This window comes from Lissotriton vulgaris, unplaced genomic scaffold (genome assembly GCF_964263255.1).
Source record: "Lissotriton vulgaris unplaced genomic scaffold, aLisVul1.2 SCAFFOLD_639, whole genome shotgun sequence".
Classification (NCBI taxonomy): Eukaryota; Metazoa; Chordata; class Amphibia; order Caudata; family Salamandridae; genus Lissotriton; species Lissotriton vulgaris.
The window spans coordinates 321,948-345,919 of record NW_028251195.1 but is presented as its reverse complement, the minus strand read 5'-3'; the positions used below and the strand labels follow the sequence as shown (position 1 = coordinate 345,919).

Sequence of the window (23,972 nt, the reverse complement as noted above, 5' to 3'; positions counted from 1 at the left end):
TTTTCACCACCTCGACACGCGAGAACGCGACTTGCTCACATCACTACTACTACTGTACACTTTATTTATATATTTCACAGCGAGTTGAAACCACCGTACTCAAACCTTCAACATTCAGCAAGTGACAAGTATGATTCCTGGCGAGGAAGGTTTGGCTTCATTCTTTTTTAAGGACGTTACATGGCGGCTGTATGGGGGAGTTCCACACCTCCGCGTAGACACCCGGGACTCCTGCTCTACCCCCAATGATGGCGGACATCCGCTGCTGGTGAATCGGTGCGCGCACGTGCAGCGTCTGAGCCACTGGTAATGAGGAAGGAAACAGCGACGGATAGCTTTTAACACGGAGAGGATTGGAGAGGCTTGCCCAGTGCACACTCTACATTGACGCTGAATCCGGAACTCGGGACTCAAGTAAGGCGTGTGTTCCTGGTCTGGACCTCGCCGGGACCAGGTGAGAGCGGAGACTGAGGCTGCAGTGGCTCCCAGCGGAGCTCCGAGCAGAGTGCAGATTAGCGACGGGGGTTACTGCAGGTATTGCAGGCAAACTCGGATCACCCGCTTGGTAACTTTATCGCTGCTTTTCCACTGCTGGCTGCCGGCTGAGCTCTGGGGGCTTCTCTTTTTGTTTCCTGGGCACCCTTTTGGAGGACTATCTCGGATCCTGGGAATATCAATGGATTGTTAGACTTGTAATTGATTGGAATGATTTGGATGCAATAGGTGTTTCTTGTGTTGTGGGATACAGCTGTTACGCAGGAATGTGGTTGCCCCCCTTCTAATAAAGTATCCCAAGGCTCTTTCATTTCACAACCTACAGTTTATCTGGCCTTAGCGGTGTTGTGTCGGATGATCTACGCTCAAGGGGCATCTAACCCTGACTAGGCCTAGCACGTGGCCCTAGAATAAACTCAGCCAGACACTGGGAATAAAGTTGCTTGGTCGGTCGGCGCGTGTCTCTGAACGCCCTCTCACGTGCTCGACCTCTTTTTATTATAGGGCGGTCACATGACCAACTTGTCCGTCCCTCCGGACCTCGGGGGCGGACCCTCGGGAACACAACATTCCTCCTAAAACAAGAAAAACAACAAAACCAAAAACATACTGCAAGAAATCACAAACATGGTCTGATCAAACCCATTGTCTCACTAGCATCAGGACCGATACCTTCAGCGTCTTTCAAAAGGCTAGCGCATTCAGTTCAACCATCACGTGCACATACGTAAATGAGAACAGTCTTACGTAAAGTAGTCTCTCAGCCAGCTGGAGGGGGTGGGGTTGGCACGTAGCTGGCGTTGGGACCCCCGCTGAGTCATCGGCTCTGATCCAGCCTCCACCTCGTGGCTTGGCGCCTCGTTGTCGGCCCCCTCCGGATCTGGGGCCTCATCCAGGGCCTCCGTGTCTCGGCCCACATCCTCACTAGAAACCTGCTGCTCGTCACGTGGCCTGACCTCGGGCTGAGATGTTGATTCACCAGGCGGCAACGTAGTTGCAGTTTCGGTTTCTCTGTCGCCTTGCTGGCGCCTTGGCTCACTGCTCGACGGGTGATAGAGCTTGAAGTGAGACATGTTGCGAGTCACCTTGTCTCGTCCTCGAGTGGCTGTGATGCGGGTGCCCTTCACACCACTGACTCGCCATGGTCGCCTTTCATAACTGAGTTTGAATTTGCCACCAGAGGCCCGATTTTTGATGAGCACTAGGTCACCTCTTTTGAAGTGGGGGGCCACAGCCCTACGTTTCTTGCTGATCTGGTCATAGGCAGAACGTCTCCTCATTTCTACTGTCTGTTCATGTATCAGTTCAGGTGCCCACTGGGGGTGATGGGGAATGGAGTCCGTTATTACCCGCCCTAGGAGAAGGTGTGCAGGAGCTACCCCCGTTGTGGAGTGAGGGGTCTGGCGGTAGCTACGGAGGAAAGTGAAAATGGCCATTTCTACGGACTGCCCTTTATCATGCGCAATGCGGATTACCTTGTTTAGAGTTCTCATGAACCGCTCGGCCTCCCCATTGGCCTGAGGCCACCTTGGGGTGATGCGCCGGTGACGGGTTCCTAGGGACGAGAGATAGTCCGCAAAGTCTTGACCCTGGAAGGGCGGTCCATTGTCCGTTCTGAGTTCTCTCATAGCTCCATGGGTGGCAATAATTTTCTCTATCTTGGGAATCACACAGTCGGCACTAGTACCGGTGATGATTTCGACTTCCGGGTACTTGGAGTGATCGTCTATCATCACTAGCGTGTGCCGTCCATCCGGAAGGCTGCCAAAATCCATGCTGACCCTTTCCCAGGGGCCTCGGGGCCTGGGTTCCACAATGATGGGGGCTTCGCGGGGGCTGTCGCCTGTCGTTTGGCAGGCCGTGCATGTGCGCACAACAGTTTCCACCATATCGTCCATGAGCGGGAACCACACCTTTGTCCGCAGCTGGGCCTTTGTCTTAACCATTCCCTGGTGCCCTACGTGCGCCAGCTGAACTACTCGGCTTGTCAAAGCTGTCGGGATCACCAGACGATGCCCTCGCAGGAGGCACCCAGCCGCGTCCTCGTTCAGTTCAGCCCTCACATGGTACAGACCATCCATGATTTTCTGGGCCTCGGGTGTGAGTGCCTTCCAGCCCTCCTTGGCTTTCTGCCAGTTGGCCGTCCGGAGCAGATCTTTGGCCCGCTGTATACAGGCGTCCTGAGCCGTGGCGCTGACCACCTCTTCCAGGGATATGGGGCGCGGGCATGATCTGGCCACGACCCATCGCACATAGGCCTCCGTCTCTTCAGCTTCCTCCATCTCCTCTGGGGTGGCCGCCCGGGGGTGTCGTGATAGATAATCCGCCGGATTCTTTGCCCCTGGCTGGTACTCAATGGCACAGTTGTACTCCTGTAGTTGCAGAATCCACTTTTCAATTCTGGGGGGTGGTTTGGATGAGGTACCTGAGAACAGCGACAGCAGCGGCTTGTGGTCCGTTACTACTGTGAAAGGCTTGCCATATACATATAAGTGGAAGTGCCGGCATCCCCAATGAATCGCGATGGCTTCTTTTTCAATTTGGGAGTACCTTTGTTCTGTGTCCGTGAGGGACCGGCTGGCAAAAGCGACAGGGGCCCAGTTTATCTCGTCTCGGGCTCTCTGCATCAGGACAGCCCCCAATCCCGCCGGTCCGGCATCTACTGCAATGAGAGTGGAATGTCTGGGGCCAAAGAACGCCAGCGTGGTGTTGCTGGACAGCGCACTCTTGATATTTTGGAATGCCCTTTCCTGCTCCGGTCCCCAGTTCCATGGCGTGGAGTCTTTGGTTAGATCACGTAGAGGGAGGGTCAGGTTGGCTAGGTCTCTTATGAAGCGACCACAGTAATTCACCATCCCGAGGAAGCTTCGGACTTCCGTGACAGTCGTGGGCGGAGGTGCATCTTTGATGTCCTTGACCTTGTCCGGATCAGGATTGACGCCATCGGCCGAGAACACGTAGCCAAAGAACCCCAGCTTGGTCTGAAGAAACTCGCATTTGTCTCGGTGCAGAGTGAGTCCAGCGCTGCGGAGCCTGCGGAACACCTGTGCCAAGCGTTGGTTGTGCTCGGGAATTGTCCTTGCGTGCACCATGATATCGTCACTGACATTGATCACCCCCGGTATGCCAGTAATGAGCTCTTGGATGACATTCTGGAACACCTCGGCAGCACTGGATATCCCGAAGCTCAGCCTGGTGTACCTGCGCAGTCCGATGTGAGTGGAGAATGTCGTAATGTTCCGGGATTCTTTATCCAGCACGAGCTGATGGTACCCCGCCCTGAGGTCCAACTTGGAAAACCACCGGGCCCCGGCCATCTCTCCGATCAGGTCATCGATCGTGGGGGTGATATGTCGTTCCCTTTTGATGGCCGCATTGGGGAGGCGCATGTCCACACATATCCGGACCGCTCCCGGCTGCTTGGGTTTCCGGGTGACCACGATGGGCGATACCCAGGGGGTGGGGCCGGACACCTTTTCAATGATGCCCGCGGCTTCCAGCTTCTGTAGTTCTTCCTCAACCAGTGGCCTCAAATGAAACGCGACCCGCCGGTGTCGCAGGGCCACCGGTTGGACAGTGGGGTCCACATGCAGGTGTATTTCCCGACCCTTGAAGCGGCCGATCCCTTCGAACAGGTCCGAAAAGTCTGCAATCAGTTGCTGCACTGATTCCTCGTGCACCCCAAACGCAAAAGAGACCACTCCCAGGTCTTCTGCCGTCCGGCAACTCAGGAGCATGCCTTGGCCTTCCTCCGACACGAAGATGTTGGCACGCGTGAGCTTGTCTCCGTGTCGGATTGCTGCTTTGAACTTTCCTCGAATGCGGAGGGGCACGTCTTGGCCATAGGCAAAAACGGTGATCGGAGTGGAGCGGAGGCTGGGTGGAGTAGCCATGTCTCCGTAGAGGGACGCACTCATCAGATTTATTGAGGCGCCCGTGTCCACCGTTGCCATGATGTCCTGATCAGCTACTTGTATGGCACACTGTGGTAGTGTCCTTGTGCGTCGGGTGGCCGTGCCGATCATGTGCACCTTGTGTACAGACCTCTCCTCCTCGTCGTCGTCCATATCACTGTTGCTGGGTCCTCCTTCCGCGCCTTCAGGCTCCGCCACCGCGTGTACTGTCTTGCAGGGCTTGCGGAACTTTTTGGACCGACACATCTTTTCAAAATGGTTCATCTTTCCGCACCCGGAGCATATCTTGCCCCGTGCTGGACATTCTGGCGCCGGGTGTCTCGGGCCTCCACAGTAACCACATGATTGCGCCGAAGCTCCGCCCTGCGGAGTTGTTGTTCGCTTCACCCATTTGGGCTGTGGCGGACCTGCAGTTTGTTCACCGGTTCCACTTTCATGTTGGCCTGCAGAGCTGCTTCCATGTGGGCTGCCCTGGCCTTGGACAGCTCCTTCGTGCGGCCCAGCGTGAGAATGTCTGGGAGGGGTTTTCCCGACTCCTCCAGAATTCTCTCGCGCAGTTTAGCAGAAGCGCAACCCTGAATGATCTGGCCTCTGATTTCCTCCGTGACATCCTGAAATCCACACGTTAGTGCCAGTTTCTTCAACCGAGAGTGATAGGCGTCCAGCGATTCCTCTGGCAGTTGCCGCGCTTGTCTGAAAATAAACCGTTCATAGTCTTGGTTGGCCATGGGTTCAAAGTGCGCATTGAGTGCGTTTATGAGCGTGTGGTGGGTTTTGGGAGTTGCTTCCGTAAGGGTGCGGGCGATGGAATGAATGTCCTTGCCACCAAGATGGAGGATCATGGCACGCTTCTGCTCCTTATGGACCTTGGTGGCCTCAAAGAATATGAAGAGCCTGTCCACCCATTCTTTCCACTTCGGTGCGAGAGTGGACGGCGCACCTTCCACCACAAACGGCTCAATGGGCGGAATGTTAGCCATCGCTTTGGACGCCCGGGAGGATGTCCGTGGGCAGCCGGGATATGATCCAGCGGCAGCCGGAGCGCCGGACGCACCTCGCGCGACCAATCAGACTCCTGTGTGCCGCAGAGAGATGCAGGCCAGCGCTGCTCACCTGAAGAGAGCCAGGGGTCAGAGTATTTCCTCCAGGCAGGCAGAGCGGGGGGGGGTGTGTGGTGGCAAGGCACGAGCACCGCGGACACGTGGTAGTGCCCGCAGCCGCCTCACCCCAAGAGGGACACACACACGCACCCCGAGCGGGGGATCGATCACCACCCTCGTCGCCAATTGTTGTGTCGGATGATCTACGCTCAAGGGGCATCTAACCCTGACTAGGCCTAGCACGTGGCCCTAGAATAAACTTAGCCAGACACTGGGAATAAAGTTGCTTGGTCGGTCGGCGCGTGTCTCTGAACGCCCTCTCACGTGCTCGACCTCTTTTTATTATAGGGCGCTCACATGACCAACTTGTCCGTCCCTCCGGACCTCGGGGGCGGACCCTCGGGAACACAACAAGCGGAGGGGAGAAGCCAATTTTAGCACCCCTAGGAGCGACTTTTGTTCCCCTGTGGAGTGAGGTGTAGGACCAGGAAGAGCAAAGTACAGAATTTCTTGATAATATGGGCAAGCTCCTAAACGCACGGATTAAAGCGAAAGCTCCTCGGCTACAGGCTAAGGAAGTGAAAGATGCCGTCAAGTTGATTGGTAAGGAGTCCTCTAAAAGTACAGATGAGCAAGAGAGACCCTTCACCAAACAGCTCAATCAAACCAGCACCGTAGATACCTCGGTATTGGGTGAAACAAGGATGTCAAATATCGGTCTGGATGCTGTTCAACGTGCTCAATTTGCGCATCCTACTCAATCCGATCACGACAGCCCAAACAAAGTTAAAAAAGATAAAATGGCTGGTTCGCTTAAAGGATCAAAACAATTCCCCTTGTTTGTGAAAAAACCCTGCATACACTCTTTAAGCAGCCCTGCTCAAAATTGGTCACACACAGGCTGTAATTTAGGGGCTACTCAACCAGCAACTCCATCGGCAACTATCCAATTACCAGAAAAATCGGTCATTATTAACTCTGCTTTCGCTGAGCCCTCTATAACGTCCAATCTTGGGCCTAATATCATCTCAGACCCTGCTCTGATTCTTCACCAAGATGAACAAACATCATTGCTGACAGTGCAAAGGGAAGATGAATCAGAGAATGCAGAAAAATCACAAGGCTGTAATCAAGCGGGATCTGGAACCGCTTCTGACTTTAAAGCTGTCCAAACAATATTAAGGAAGTCACCCTCACCATCAGCTGTGGACAACCACTCTACATGCTTGATTGATCCATTCAGTCCAATTCTAGACATGAATACCGAGTCAGCAGGTGAAATCCAGATGACAGTAAAGGACATGCTGAACTTAATTTTGAAAGAGGTGCGGGAGCTGAAAAGATTCCATAAAGCTGAACTGGCCTAAATCCATCAGTGACTGAAGAAGATCGAGGACTCAGTCTCTAGCTTTCCACTTCATCTCCAAGAAGACTCAAATCTCAACCCTGGGGGATCAAATGACAGAGGCTAAAAAGGATGTCAAAGTGATCGTTAAGAGTAGACGTGCACTGGAAATAAAATTGGACGATTTGGAAAATAATACCCAAAGATCGAACCTTCGAATTGTGGGGTCCCTGAAGGGTTAGAGGGATCCAATACGGTGCAGTGGGTGACTTCTTTTCTAAAACATACAGTAATTCCAGAATATGAAGGGGACTTAACAATAACTAGTGCGCACCGGGCACTGGCCCAACCTTTTCCTAATTCCACACTACCTCGTACAATTCTGCAAAATTTCTCAGATGCCCGGATAAAAGAAACTATTATATCTAAAGCAATTCAACAAAGACAATTCGCAGTGAATGAGACAACTAAGTGCCAATTTTTTTCTGATATGTCCGCAGCTGCAGCACGTAGGAGGAAGGAGTTCGTGAAAATCCTTCATCTATTTAAAGTCAACGGTGCCCAGGCCATGATTGCTCAGCAATCTAAACTGAAAGTACTGCTGAATGGAAATTCTATATGTTGTCCGACTTGGATGAAGCACAAGACTTACTGAAGGAAATTTCACATGGACATGAGGGGTGAAAAAAAGGGAAAAAAAGAAGAAATCCCTCGTAGGGCAAAGAGAGAAAAAGTTACTGCCCTGTTACATATAATGTTTTGTTAGAAATGATGTATTCTCATTTTTAGCGATAGCTAAAGGTTTATCCTAAACTAGAATAAGATTTCAGGTGCGATAGGTATTGGGAGCACCAAAGGGAATTGCTTGTTTGTCTTCTATGGAGCCGCGCATGGGTCATCACGGGGTGTGGAGGTGGGGAGGAGGGGTCCCAGGGCCCAAGGGGTGTAACAACAGGACACCAGAGTGTTAGGGAGTAGGGTTCTGTGGCTGGCATGGGGGAGGAAGGAAGGGCTGCAGGCTGGGGGGTGGGAGTCACGGGTAAGCGTTGGAGCGCGATGGGGTGGGAAGGGGACAGAGGGGGTGGTTGGGGAAAAAAAGCAACGAAAAAATGAAGTCCTTTATGTTTTTCTGTTTGATTATTTCTTTCTTGGTAGATCTAGGGTTATCTAAAAACATGAAGAGAGAGAGTTGGGTGAAAAATATGGAACTTATTCTGGATGTCTAATAGGGAGTATCTGAAAGTTGTATCATTTAATGTTAACGGCTTAAATAATAAAAAGAAAATGCGGGCCATAGAAACGTGGAATTAAGACTGAAAATCCCTCTGTAATATTGTTACAGGAAACACACATTTCATCGTTAAAACTGGCTAAGTTTTCAATGTTTAGAGCATGGGCCTCGTATCGAGGCTTTTCTTCGATTACGGAATCTCAGAGGGGGGTGGCGATGTTTTTAAATAAGAATATTCACGCTGAAATTATACAATTTGAGGATGGCGGTTCAGGGCGTTGGTGTTGGGCTACTTGCAAAATTAAAAATAGACATAGACCCATTTTCTTTGTAAGCTTCTATGCGCCAGTAGAAGATAACTCTAGAGCTTATGAAGATCTATTCCAATCTCTTTTGACGGTGATAGGAGACATCATTATTGGAGGGGATTTTAATATACTTATTAATCCAAATTTGGATTCTACTACTCAGTCAAACAAAAAACAGCCCAAACCAAATTCGCTGAAAACTATCCTTAACTATAAAACAACGCTCAACCTCTGTGATTCATGGCGCATACATTATCCGGCTAAAAAAGAATTTACATGTTGGTCTGGGAGATTTAAGTCCTCCTCACGGATTGATTTTTTTCTGGCTTCCAGACATCTTAACTTTAATCAGCAGAGGACTCTTCATAATGGGTTCTCCGATCATGCAATGTTGGTTATTGAGTTTGTTTTAGGAAAAAATTTAAAACCCCCTAAACGTTGGGTGTTCAACAAACAATATCTGAATGTCGAGACATGGGTTGACTCTTTGAAAATAGAGATCAGAGAATTAATTTCTCGTAATATTGAGTCAGCCCCACTCAACATTGTCTGGGATGCTTTAAAAGCTTATATCCGTGGATGCGTTATAGGCAAGGATGCAGCCATACTTAAAGCAGCTAGATTTAAGAAGAATTCGCTTGAACAAAGAATACAAGTGTTAAGCAATTTAAGGCATCTTAACCCACCTAGCAGTAATCAACATCAACTTGATGAGGCAAAACGGGAACTCAGTTCGAATTACTATGCCCAAAGTGAGGAGATCTTCCATAGACTACCCCGGAAAACATATGAAGAAAGCAACTTGACAGGGAAGTTTTTAGCTTGGCAGGTCAGAGAGCAAGCTGCGGCTAACCTGATAAGAGGATTAAAGTGCCCACTTACCCATATAGACACAGTAGATCCGGTTGAAATAGGAAAGATAATGCTCAGTCATTACAATAACATCTATAGTCAGTAACATATCTTAGACCATCAAAAACTAGTAGCTTTTTTACAAAAGTATGCATTACCCACTCTCTCTCCAACTGAACAATTGACAATGGCAAGTTCATTCTCCTTGGAAGAATTAGAATTGGTTGTTAAGTAGCTCCCTAATGGCAAGGCCAGTGGCCCAGATGGACTGCCTGCGGAGTTTTTAAAAGTTTTTTTTACACTTTTTTCGATTTACTTCTACAATTATTGAATTCAATGTTTGGGGCGGCTCGATACCAGACTCTTTTCGGGAGGGTACTGTGGTGAGTTTTCTGAAGAAGGGGAAGGATGCCAAAAATCCAAATTCTTATTTACCCATAACCTTATTAAACTCTGACTAAAAAATAGCAAATAAACTTTTATCAGTACGTTTTAATCAATTCACAACAGATTTGATCCATACGGATCAGAATGATTTCATCGCCGGTAGGCAATTGATCACAAACACTCATTATTTGATTGAAGCTTTAGATTACTTTGAGACAAGAGGGATCCCCGCTTTGGTTCTGTTATTAGATGCAGGAAAAGCTTTTGATTTGGTGGTATGGGAGACACTGTTTATTTTTTTGGAGCATTTTGGTATTTCAAGCAAAATCATAACCTTAATTCGTAATCTTTATACCAATGCCAAAGCCAATGTTATTATAAATACGGCAATGGTTGGGTCAGTCTTAGTCAAACGTGGCACAAGGCAAGGCTGACCACTATCGCCAGTCCTCTTTGCGTTCTTTATCAAACCATTGGCAGTCGCAATGAGGAACTGCGTGAATATTCTTCCCCCGATTCAATCAATGGCTAAGGTTAAATTATACGCAGATGATATTATGCTTCTAATTAAACCTGAATTACGTTCCCAAGTTAGAGTATTTCAGATTTTTGAGGAATTTGAAGCCCTGGGGGGATACCGCATTATTAAAAAGAAAACAGAAATTTTGGTGTGGGGATAGTAATCCGGAACTGCATCCCGACATAAGTAGCTGCATTAATACTAAGCCTAAGACATATCTTGGAGTCTTTTTTTCAGCATCAGTTAAAGACTTATACAGGCTAAATTATGATCCCCTTCTTCAGAAGATTAGGGGATTGTTCGCTGAATGGAATTCACTGCCATTGACGATTCTGGGTCGGGTCGCCCTGATAAAAATGCCCGTTCTTCCTTTGTTCAATTTTTTGTTCTCCACTATTTCATGTTTTTTACCAGGGACCTTCTTTTCCAGGGTAGAATCTATGTTTTCGGCCTTTATTTGGGCAAAGAAGACACCCTGTATTGCAATAGGTACCTTACATGAGGAGCTGGATCAAGGAGGTCTAGCCCTACCAAATCTTAGGGATTACTATAACGCATACTTTGCACAGTATCTATCAAGATTGAAAGGCCAAACACAAAGTAAAAATGTATTCATGAATGTCTTTGTTGATTTAATGCACACCAAAACTCAGATACCTCCCCCCTTGCATTTACTTAAATCTCCCAAATTAGTTCGCTATCAGTCATTATTATGGTTTTTCAAAAAACGTTGCACCTTGTTTAAAAGATACTCACTTCCCCCCATCAATTCAATAACTTTACTGACTAGCATATTACCAATAATGGGGATAAAACAAGGGGCAGACCTAGCTGAAAATTGGGCCGGGGCAGGATTTGTTAAAGTTACCGATTTTTTGAGAAATTGATCATGGATAACCCCAATACAAATGTCACATTTAATCCATAGGAACTTTATGCTGGTAGGGTCCTATAATATGGTGTATAAGTTCTTGGTGCAACTGGACACCATACAGCTGAACCAAGCAGTGGCGTCACTAGGGGGGTGCGGGGGGTGCGGACCGCACCGGGTGTCACCCCATCTGGGGGGTGACACCAATCTACACTGACGAGTCTACCTGCGTCCTGCTTTAGTGCAAGAAGCGCGCCACCACCGCACCCCGGCCTGCCGTAGCTACGGGCACCATCGGCCATCTGCATTCTGCACGTGCACGGAATGGATGGGTCACAGAAGTCAAGTAGTCAAGGGTTCGGGTTTGCATTGTTGTTCTGTGACGAAAGTCGAAACGAAACCGAAGCCAAACCAAGCACAGTTATGCATTTACCAGGCAGGCAGGCAATGGCACCGTTGACTTGCAGTTTGGTTTCACTGACACTTGCCCAGCAGTTTGGGTCCCAGGGCCGTCAATCTTATCCCTACTACCAATGGCGTGACGGCCCTGGGACAGCCCCGCGCTCTGTGTGCAGTGCGCAACTGCTGCTCTCGGCGACACGGCAGTCACGCGCCCGCCAGCGCCAGGGAGAGTGTGTACTGTGCGTCATGAGAATAAACTTAAAAAGAACGACGACTACACCGGTCCGAGCCGAGGCGAGTCCGACTCCGGCACTATCTTCTCTCCCCTTCAAATTTGGAACGGTGAGAGACTGCTGACTGTCACTAGTAGTAGAGACAGTAGAGAATAGTATAATTTTAATGTATAATAAACTGTATATCATTATCATAAATACTGACTGCATGACATGAGACTGTCGTAGTAGTAAAGCAGTGCAGTGGCACACAAATTAAAACACGGCCCTGAGGGCCCTCTTCGGCGGGTGCAAGCTGGCTTTCTAAATTCTTCCTATGCCCCACACATGCCCTTTTCGTCGAGGTAGCCTGCCCCTGCCCAGCCCATCCCCCACCCTCAAGCGCTTCCAGGGCCTTTATTGCATTGCCAAATATGCCAAACATTGCAAAATTGCTGCATTATATCAGAAAGCGTGCGGCCGGTTTCGAGGATTTCTAACCCTCAAAGGCAGCAGGGACTGGATGGGTTTTTAATAAGCTGATGCGTGCCTATTAACCTCTTCGCTGCTGATGACGAGCTCAGCTCGTCATCAGCTACGGCGCTCGTATGCTGATGACGAGCTGAGCTCGTCATGTAACGCGGGATTTAAAAAAATGCCGCACACAGCGGGAAAAGCTGCTTCAGCGAATCGGTTAAGCTCTGGGCCGGGGAAAGGTTGCTCTGTTCATTGAAGCCAGCAGACTGTATTCAAGTGTGTTAATAGAGATAGAGATTCAATCTTTGAATATTATGTGACAGGCACTGTTGCAATCATGTGCAGGCCTCGAGTGGGAACCTAACATTCCATGTCTTTTTTGGATATACCAACTTAGGCCAAGATCTCTGCCTATTACTCATGCTGTTCACACTCGCCAGCGTCTCGCAGGAGATCTGCAACGCTTGACTTCAATTTTATTTGCTCACAAGGCAACTCTATAGCAGCCTAGCTCATCTGAGGGTGCATGGTTTCCTATTTTTCAGTATCTTGCACAGTCTTCAGTTTTCCAGTGAACCAGTTCCACATTTCAGCTTGCTCTTCACTACAGTGCCACCTGTTGCTCGCACTCTTGTTTATACAAATCCAGGGAAGACAGATGGAGTAAGAGTGAGAGGGAGACAGAGGGAGCTAGAGGGAGTAAGACAGAGAGAGAGGGAGCTAGACAGAGAGAGGGGGCTAGAGGGAGTAAGACAGAGAGAGAGGGAGCTAGAGGGAGCAAGACAGAGGGAGAGGGAGCTAGAGGGAGTAAGACAGAGAGAGAGGGAGCTACACAGAGAGAGGGAGCTAGAGGGAGTAAGATAGAGAGAGGGAACTAGAGCGAGCTAGAGCGAGCAAGACAGAGAGAGAGGAAGCTAGAGGGAGTAAGAGAGAGAGAGGGAGCTAGAGGGAGCAAGACAGAGAGAGGGTGCTAGAGGGAGTAAGACACAGAGAGAGGGAGCTAGAGGGAGCAAGCCAGAGAGAGAGGGAGCTAGAGGGAGCAAGTCAGAGAGAGAGGGAGCTAGAGGGAGTAAGAGAGAGAGAGGGAGCTAGAGGGAGCAAGACAGAGAGAGGGTGCTAGAGGGACTAAGACGGAGAGAGAGGGAGCTAAAGAGAGTAAGACAGAGAGAGAGGGAGCTAGATGGAGCAAGACAGAGAGAGAGGGAGCTAATGGGAGCAAGACAGAGAGAGAGGGAGCTAGAGGGAGTAAGAGAGAGAGAGGGAGCTAGAGGGAGCAAGACAGAGAGAGGGTGCTAGAGGGACTAAGACGGAGAGAGAGGGAGCTAAAGGGAGTAAGACAGAGAGAGAGGGAGCTAGACGGAGCAAGACAGAGAGAGAGGGAGACAGAGGAAGCTAGAGGGAGTAAGACAGTGAGAGAGGGAGCTAGACAGAGGGAGCTAGAGGGAGTAAGATAAAGAGAGGGAGCTAGAGCGAGCTAGAGCGAGCAAGACAGAGAGGGAGGAAGCTAGAGGGAGTAAGAGAGAGAGAGGGTGCAAGAGGGAGTAAGACAGAGAGTGAGGGAGACAGAGGGAGCTAGAGGGAGCAAGACAGACAGAGAGAGGGATCTAGAGGGAGTAAGATGGAGAGAGAGGGAGACAGAGGGAGCTAGAGGGAGCAAGAGAGAGGGAGCTAGAAGGAGCTAGACAGAGAGAGGGAGTTAGAGGGAGTGAGACAGAGAGAGAGGGAGCTAGAGAAAGTAAGACAGAGAGAGAGGGAGACAGAGGGAGCTAGACAGAGAGAGGGAGCTAGAGGGAGTAAGATACAGAGAGGGAGCTAGAGCGAGCAAGACAGAGAGAGAGGAAGCTAGAGGGAGTAAGAAAGAGAGAGGGACAAGACAGAGAGAGGGTGCTAGAGGGACTAAGATGGAGAGAGAGGGAGCTAAAGGGAGTAAGACAGAGAGAGAGGGAGCTAGACGGAGCAAGACAGAGAGAGAGGGAGCAAGACAGAGAGGGAGCTAGAGGGTGTAAGAGAGGGAGCTAGAGGGAGTAAGACAGAGAGAGTGGGAGCTAGAGGGAGTAAAGCAGAGAGAGAGGAGCTAGTGGGAGTAAGACAGAGAGGGAGACAGAGGGAGCTAGAGGGAGTAAGACAGGAAGAGAGGGTATTAGACAGAGAGAGGGAGCTAGAGGGATTAAGAGAGAGGGAGCTAGAGGGAGCCAGACAGAGGGAGAGGGAGCTAGAGGGATTAGGAGAGAGAGAGAGGGAGCTAGACAGAGAGAGGGAGCTAGCGGGAGTAAGACAGAGAGAGAGGGAGCTAAAGGGAGTAAGACAGAGAGAGAGGGAGCTAGAGGGAGTAAGGCAGAGAGAGGGAGACAGAGGGAGCTAAAGGGAGCAAGACAGAGAGAGGGAGCTAGACAGAGAGAGGGAGCTACAGGGAGTAAGACAGAGAGAGAGTGAGCTAGAGGGAGTAAGAGAGAGAGGGGGAGCTAGAGGGATAAGATAGAGGGGGCTAGAGGGAGTAAGAGAGAGAGAGGGAGCTAGAGGGAGTAAGACAGAGAGAGGGAGCTAGAGGGTGTAATACAGAGAGAGGGAGCTAGAGGGAGTAATACAGAGAGAGAGGGAGCTAGAAGGAGTAAGAGAGGAGAGAGAGGGAGCCAGAGGATCTTTTACGCCCACAGCTTTCAAATATCACCAGCCGGCACTGAGCTCAGATTGTTTCCAGAGAGAACCAGTCATATGGAATGGCACCAGTTGAAATATTTGGGGGAAGGATCAGTAAGACTGGAGAGCCATATAAATAATTATAATAGGCCATCCATGTAACTTCGACAATCATACATAACAATTTCCTATCACCTGATAAGATTATCTCAGCCATTTCTCCAAAAGCAATTTTGTTTTGCTTTATAGAAGATTTATAACTATTTCTAAAGCAGCAGACTTCTTCTTTTGTAACATAAATGGAGCCATGTTTTTATTTTCATCGTATCCTACGCAAATCAGATGTTAACTTTTTTCAAGCATAGTCAAACTACGGTTAAGATGAAACCCGTGCTTCCCTTTCAATTCATAAACAGTAATGATTTACATTAATTCAAATACAATTAAGTGCATTTCTTATATGATTCATATACCAGGTTAATTTATCTTCAGGCAATTCATAACCAATATGTATATTTTCATCAAGCTGAAAACCTCCTCTACTTTCTTCATATGTCCCAATAATCTCCTAAAAGATTTTTTCAGATCAAATGAAAGAATAAGCTAGTGATATGATTGAAATGTTCAAACATTTTACAAAGACTATTACATTTAGTGTTTTATTTAAACTGTAAATCCAGAAAAATACATATTTGCAGTGCATTCTTAGGTAAAGCTAAACCGTAGATAGATATATGAACCAAAAAAGAGTTTCTATGGGCTTACATCACTTTTTGCGGTAACACAGCCTATTTCCATACTTAGAATTAACTTTTTTCTAACAAATATTCAGGTTTGATTTCAGAGTTGTGCCAGTTTTGTTCCTGCCACTTACCCTGCCCTTTGAATATCTATTGCAGTCTGTTGATCTGGCCTTGCTCATAGCATGGAGTTTAAGAAGTAACACATTTCCAATAAGACAGCACCCAAATGGGCCAAATGGATTTTATATGTGGTTGTTAATTTGATTGATTGGTAGTGTGACCACAGGGCGACGCCCCCACTCTTCGGGTTTGGAAAATCAATAAAAAGACTCTGATATGCCTTTGGAGTTTGTCTATCAAGGGCAAGTATTGACAAAAACCTATCCATACCATATAGTCATGAACTAGGACGGATCAAAATAAAAGGGATCTGTAACCTGAGAAAGGCCATTTACCCAATAGGGAATTTGGTAAAGGCTGAAACAAGATGGTACACGCAGATAGGGCAATGGAGATGTTGTTTCTCGAATATACCCGAACAATTTTTTAATCCTGCCTAGTGGGCCCCTTAATAAAAATACGGGGTACCCACTTAGACAGTTTAACAATTTTTCTTTTTTCGATAGGGAGCCCTCATGTGAAAATTTCTCAAAATATGTGCTCCACCCTGAGCGCTGGTCTGCTTCAGGGTGTGTCAGCAGCCCTATGATGAAGCACTATCCAGGGTGTGAGGACATTTAATAACCCTATGTGTTTATATTTAGGCTTTCTTCCCCTATTTGTTGCCCTACTTGTAGGGAAGTGTTCCAATCCTCACAGAGTGAATTCAAATGTTTAAGAAAGAGGCCAGTTTGCCAACTGGCCGCCATTGTTTATTAACTTTGGAGGGACACTAATGGTTCCACATAAAGAGTTTTCTGCCCACTTTAGTCTTGGCCGTACCTAGTCGGTATAAATATCTCTCGTTATGCTGGATCTTTCTTACCTCCTTGAAAGGCCAATGGTCTCCAAATGGAAACGTCCTGCTTCGCCCCACTCGCCCTGTCATTCCAAATCTCCTCAAATTGAGTGGTGTAGACATAGATCAGTTTATCTGCATCATACAGAAAAGAGACTCTATCAGAAAGAGATTCCATCAACAGATTCCATCCATCGCGCAACACATACCAAACCGGGTTCAAGACAGTGTTAACAAAAGTCTGCGTTGTGTCACATTGTGCTGTCCACAGTGGTTGTCTGCCACCCTCCTTGGACACAGTCAGGAAATAGGAAAGAGAGAATTCAATGACATTGTAGACCAACCGGCCCAGCAGATCTCTCCATTTGTTTGTTTTATTTCTCCAGGTCTGCTTGTGGGCAGAATTAACCATCCACCCCACTCAGGCGAAGCACAACCGCGATGGTACTGCTAAAAGGATCCATACTTTCCATATGTGCTACAAGAGAATACAAGTACAGATCACTGACCTATTTCCTGATGGGGTGATGCTCGTCTCAATGAGGAACTGATATAAAGTGCAACCCTTTGTTCTGACTATAGTAAAAGGTCATAGACTGATTTTCATTATCAATTAGCATCTTCCTACATTTCCATAAGGGACTTAATTCTTATTCTTACAATGGAGCATGGACACTGGAAAAGTGATAAGTGAAAATGCAATGGTGATCCTTTTACAATTTTGTACTGTCATAAAACATTCAGAAATGTGCGTTTTTGACTGAAGCCTTGCACAGCTATGCTCTTGCCTTTCCCGCTAACACTGACCCAGAGGTCTACCACCATCTTCAAGATTTCTAAACAATAAAAGTCTAATACCTGCAGAGAGGGAGCCTGGGCTTGAACTTTTTATATTTGATTTTTTAAAGTTAGGGTTGGAAATCCCTGGCACTGGATTATTGCACTCCCTGCTTCTGATACTATTATTGTTGACCTACCTTACATGTTTCCTACCCAGGGGACTCATAAGCTGAGCCCCCTGGCAGCTGCTCAGTTCGACTATATGATCTCCGCAAACAAAGGCAGGTCTGCAAAACACATTCCTGAGAAAATGCCAAATAAGAGATGCAGGTAAGAGATACCGTTTGGATTGACGTTAGCCTTGGTGGAAGGGTTAATGAAAGGATAAGGGCACGAAGGGCAGGGTCAAGAAAGGCAGAAGTAAGGTAAAGGCTAGTAGAATACAAGTTAGATTAAAGGTTGGTGTAAAAGGTTGTAGTTAAAGTTATGTTACGGATTAGGTTAAGAAAAGACATAGCCCTAAGGGTTTTTGGTTAGTTCTTTTCCTTTTCCCCTTCTTAGCTCTTATGGTAACAGACTGTATAGAATCTCATTGTGTCTTATACATTAACCACACTGTGGTCTCCCAGGTTAGACACATCCTACTGAAATCATTCTTGGTACCCAATACTTAGATGTTTTCCCACTAAGTATATTGTGCTATCTGCAGTGTTCCATTTCGGAGTTAACATGATGTGCATTGTATCCATATTGAAACAGTGTACTTGCAGAAATGTTCACGCTGCACGCTACTGTCTGAATTTACCACACTATATTTCACACGATGTAACGCAGTTGTGGATGGTTATATGCAACTAGTACTGTAAAAATAAGCAATACTAGATATGAATGGTAAGGAGATGTTGATCATCAAACCTATATTAAATAATCAGATTCAAACAAAAGAAAAGACATAGGCGCTCATTACGAGTGGCTCTATAACTCTGATGTGTGTGGTAACTCATGGTAAGCTTGTGAAATGTATTTGAGGACTGAAGACATGCTTTCATCATTGTGTCTAAAAGGGTTAGTTGAGCATAAGCATGAGATATTACAGGAAAAGTGTGATAATTATACACATATGGGGGATATAGGTCTTTTTATTAGAACCCCAAGTTGGGCAGGGTGTCTAGTAGCCCTCTCTAGCAAATCTATCTAGTGTCCCGTGACTAGAAACCCTCACTTCAAACAAATCTACATCAACCACATGAATCATAGCCCTTTTGTTTATATCTTGTTACTTTTTTTTTAAAAAAGGACGTTTAATGTGCCTAGTATAGGTGCCCAAATAGTACCATGGTGGTCTGCACATGTAATCAGTCCTCTCTTCCGCTGTGCATATGCTACACCAAGCAGTGTGCATAGAATTCTACAACCATGCAGTTGATAATTAAATCTTTCTAAGATGTGTAGGCAAGAGCTACGGAAAACCTGCGCTTTCAACAGCTTTACTGAAGACACTAAAACTGGATGTATTACAGTGGTTCACTGACTGACACAATATTGAAGATAGAAATATCGTGCCACAGAAATATCACGTCAAAAATATAAATCACAAAAATATAGTTTTTCCGATACATATAATAGTAAGTACAAAAATATTTAAAAAATATTGTTTCACACTAATATCGAAAAATATATAGAAAATATAAACATTTGTAAGATAAATATATATTTAAAAATAGTAAATATTTAATATAATAACATGTAACATGAATATAATGTCAATTAAATGTATTTAAATAATATATAAAATAAGTTTATCATTATTTAAACAAACCCACATATATATATATGTATGTGTGTATGTTTATGTAAACATATGTAATGTTAAACCAATATTTAAAATAGTCGTAAACTATATTATAATTTTTAAAAATTAGGGGAGACCCGAGGAAATAAAAGAAGCTTTAAACCAACTGCCTCAAGTGTGTGCCTTCTTTCGGTGTGTAGTAGGATTGTGTTTGGTTATTATTCAGCGTCAGCAGTCGCCGCTGTCCTTGCAACACCAATCCGTTTGTGGCTTTTCCCCTTTGACCGCAGTTGGTTTGGAGAATCGTGGTAGTGCTATGCCCCCAGGGAGCTCACGGGAAAGAGGATACAAGTATGATAGCATTGGGAGTCAAGGCTCTCGTAACGAGGCAGTTTTACCGACTGCCAGCATGAGGACTGCGCTTCCACGGTCTAGAAATGCCTTGCTCAACAGACTGGCGTCTCTTTGGTGACTGTGCACCGTGAAAGCCGATGCGGAAGCTGTGAGGACTGTATTGGCGTATAAAATTCTTTATTCACTGGCTACCCCCGCCCCCGTACTTGTACCCATTATAAAGACGTACCGTGCACTGCAATTTATAGTGAGACATTGTGACAACTTCTGACACGAGGCTTGATCCGTGATTTGCCTGACATGATTTGCATCAGAGGTCCACTTCTGTCATGGTTAGCCTTGTCTACACTTAAGGTAAATGTTGTCTCGTATAAATGTTCCACAAGATGTATGCATCACACTTTCGTTTTTTTCACTTTTAACAAATTGAGTTTTATCTTATCAGCTCATTATTTCCTGAAGGAGTTAGCGCCTTCTTTTGGAGGGTATTCAAATTCACTGCGTGGCCGTACCAACAGCCTTCTTGTTCTCGTAGTGCACCGATGTTATTCTCAAGTGATTCTGTCTTTTTCAGTCACCAGAAAAATAAAAAACAGCATAAAATACCCCATTGGGTTGGTGTTCAGTTCTGCTGGAAACACCGGATGTCTAACTCAGCTGCTTACCAAAGCTTGCCTCCCGTATGCAAACAGCACCCATGTGACGTCATTTCGTGTCCGCACTACTGCGGCAGGCTTCCTCCGTGGCTGGGCTCAGCTGCTACATATCCAACTTAAAGGGCAGCCCCCAAAGGAAGAAGCCTCCAGGTAAGTAATTTTCGTCATCCATTTATTAAAAGCAGCTGCATACAGGGAACCAGCAGATAACTGTCATACAAATATATCAGCCAGACAGGTTTCGGGAATTCTTTCCCTTCATCAATGGCGTTCTGTGGACCAATGTCAGTTTTTCATTGTGCGCTGTTATCTTTAAAGAGCATGCCCCAGTGGGCCTGGCCGTACCAACAGCCTTCTGGTTCTCGTAATGGCAGGTTCAAAGTAGTCTTAAGAGGCATTGGAACGATCTCAAAACAGAACCTACATTGGTGGCTGTTTTGGGGAGTACTCCGAGTATGACATATCGTAAGGCAGACTCACTAAGGGATAAATTGAGTAAAAATGAAGTGAGTACCAACAAGCAAAGGAGAAACGATGTACAAGGCTTTTTTACCTGCATGAAATGCAAGGCATGCAAATACAGCTCTAATGTCAAGAAGGTGTATAATCCCGTAGAAGAAAAGGAGAAATGTATTAGTAAACATCTCACATGTCTATCTGATCACTATGTATATGTTCTCGTTTGCCCATGTTCTAAGAAATACTTTGGGAGCACAATGTTCCCCGCCAAAAAGCGTATTCTAGAACATATGCGGGCAATTCAGAATAAAGATCAACTTTCACCTGTTGCCCGTCGAAGAACTACACAATAGTACATTTTTTGTTATCGATAGAATTCCACCCATGAAAAGAGGTGGGGATAAAATCAGGAAGTTGCTGCAACTTGAGAGCAGATATATTTTAGATTTGGACACCCGTATTCCGGGAGGTCTAAATTCTGAAGAGGAATTGATCTGGCACCTGGGGGAGTAATTTTGTATAGGATCATGAGCTCCAACATCTGTTTATGCAATACTAACTACTGATTTTGGGATTTTTTAATTTTGTACTATTATTGTTTTGTTTGGTATTATGATGCACTGTTGGTGTACAAACAACCTCTGGCCTTAATAAGTGTGTAGTTTGGTAACAGTCTGATTGGCTCTATTTCCTCTCTCTGCTTAGGTACTTTATGGAGGAGCAGCGCATGAGAAAACTGTCTACCCACTGGGGATGGAGATGGAATATGACTAAGCATGGGCTGAAAATTTGTTCCGCTCGCGGAATTTGCGGATTTTCCGCGGTTTCGCGATCCGCGAATCTCGCGAAATCTCAGTTAAATCCGCGAATCAGCGGGGACGAATTTTCAGACAAGCACTTACAGGGTTACAGCAGCAGGTGCAAAAGTTGAAGCGAATTTTTTGTAACCTTTTACAAAAGGGTACAAAGAAATTAACTTCAACTTGGGCACCTGCTGTTGTAAGCCTGTAAGTTCTTCCTGGTGCCTCGTTGCCTACTTACAACTATTCTCTGACCCTGCTCTGACCCTTGAAGCAGGGTGAGAATAGTTACAAGTAGGCAATGAGGCGCCTGTCACGAAAATTAAACCTCAACAGGAAGCACTGACAGATATAAAAATAAGCATTTGCAATGAAATAGGTCTCGCATTAGGAAAGTTTGAGCTATTGGTCTTGTATATGACAATTTGTTTTATTTATGTGTTATGTGAAAATAGCTAAAATAATAGCTTTGTCATTTACAATGCCAATAGTTATAACTTTCGCAAATGTGACACCTATAGCATTTGTAATGCAACATGTTTTGTATTTACGTGATTTAGCTGTATTGATATTACAAATTACAATGGCTTTTAATTTTTTAAAATAATTAATACTTAAATAAAAGTGATTTTAATTTATAATGGCAATAGCTTAAAATTTTGTAAATAACTTTTGTGAAGATTATGTTCTGTGTATTTTATTGTGACGAAAATCCAAGAACAGATGTGAAATATTAACATCTTTTTGTGACATTTGTAATAAAGTTTGAAATATAGAGAGAACATATTTGAACCATTTGTTGTTGAATGGTTGCGCAGATTGATGCTGGGGTGGCCCTGAGTGGTGCTGTGATGGTGCTCAGTGGTGCTGTGGTGATGCTGAGTGGTGATGTGGTGGTGCTGAGTGATACTGGGATGGTGCTGAGTGATGCTGGGGTGGTGCTGAGTGATACTGGGATGGTGCTGTGTGATGCTGTGGTAATGCTGAGTGGTGCTGTGGTGGTGCTGAGTGATAATGTGTTGGTGCTGAGTGATGCTGTGGTGGTGCTGTGTGATGCTGTGGTGGCGCTGAGGGGGTGCTGTGGTGGTGCTGATTGGTGCTGTGGTGGTGCTGAGTGATGCTGTAGTGGTGCTGAGTGATGCTGTGGTGGTGCTGAGTGGTGCTGTGGTGGTGCTGAGTGATAATGTGGTGGCCCTGAGTGATGCTGTGGTGGCGATGAGTGATGCTGTGGTGGCGCTGAGTGGTGCTGTGGTGGTGCTGAGGGATAATGTGGTGGTGTTGAGTGATAATGTGGTGGAGCTGAGTGATGCTGGGGTAGCGCTGAGTGATGATGTGGTGATGCAGAGGGCAGAAAGGCACAAAAAGCAGTCTAACAAAGGGCAGAAGGGCAAAAAATCAAGGGAAAAATGAGTCTAACAGAGGGCAGAAGGGCACAAAAAACAGTCTAACAGAAGACAGAAGGGCAGAAAAACAAGTGAAAAACGAGTCTAACAGAGCGCAGAAGGGCGCAAAAAACGAGTCTAACAGAGGGCAGAAGGGCACAAAAACAAGGGAATAACAGAGGGCAGAAGGGCAGAAAAACAAGGGAAAAATGAGTCTAACAGAGGGCAGAAGGGCAGAAAAACAAGGGAAAAACGAGTCTAACAGAGCGCAGAAGGACAAAAAAAATGAGTCTAACAGGGGGCAGAATGAATCCCGCCCTGTGTGTTTGTCCACGAAGATACCACCTTTTTGTGCAATACCTCTACTCAACTGGAGTACTTTCTACTGTCTAATCAGTAAGTGCTCGCTCGCTGGCTAAATGTATAGGGGCAGATTTACAATAACTGGCGCATCCCCAGGGATGCGCCAGTTATTGTGCGCCGCAGCTTCGCCACCCATGGTGCGCCGCATTTACAATGCAGCGCACCATGTGGCAAAAATGGCACAGATGTGTCACGCATTTGTGCCATAAAAGCAGCGCTTTGCTGGAGCTGCGTAGAGCTTGCGACACACCTCCAGCAATGCTCTGGGGGGCCCTATCTCCCCAATGCTGCATCAAGCCTTGCGCCTGCTTCAAGCAGGCGCAGCGTTTTGACGCAGCATTGGCCTAAAAGTGCTTCAGTGAATTCTTGCAGATTTCACTCAGCCACTTTTAAGAGGCGTTCCTGCACAGGAACGCCCTCCCCTCCGCCGGAACGCCTCCTGATGGCGCAGGGCTTTACAACGTGACGCATCTCTCAGATGCGTCATGTTGTTAATACCCAGCACCATGGCGCATCTTTTGTGCTGCCGCCTGCTCACAAAAGGTCTCGGTAGAGGGTGGGAGTGGTGAACCAGAGGGTGGCACTGATGAACCAGAGGGTGACAGTGATGAACCAGAGGGTGGCAGGGGTGAACCAGAGGGTGACAGTGCTGAACAAGAGGGTGGCGTGCTGAACTAGAGGGTGGCAGTGATGAACCAGATGGTGGCAGGGGTGAACCAGAGGGTGGCAGTGGTGAACCAGAGGGTCGCAGTGGTGAACCAGAGGGAAGCAGTGCTGAACCAGAGGGTGACAGTGGTTAACCAGAGGGTGGCAGTAGTGAACCAGAGGTGCTGTGATGAACCAGAGGGTGGCAGTCGTGAACCAGAGGGTGGCAGTGGTGAACCAGAGGGTGACAGTGCTGTACCGGAGGGTGGCAGGGGTGAACTAGAGGGTG

General features: G+C 46.7%; 1 protein-coding gene across 1 annotated transcript in view; it reads right to left on the bottom strand.

The window, feature by feature from the left end:
• LOC147662978 (uncharacterized) overlaps nucleotides 1–23,972 on the bottom strand; it is a 361,233-nt gene that overhangs the window by 254,693 nt on the left and 82,568 nt on the right. The window contains exon 3 of the mRNA XM_086950737.1: nucleotides 16,480–16,587. Coding sequence (XP_086806863.1) covers nucleotides 16,480–16,587 — 108 coding nt within the window. The remainder of the gene's footprint in view (nucleotides 1–16,479; nucleotides 16,588–23,972) is intronic.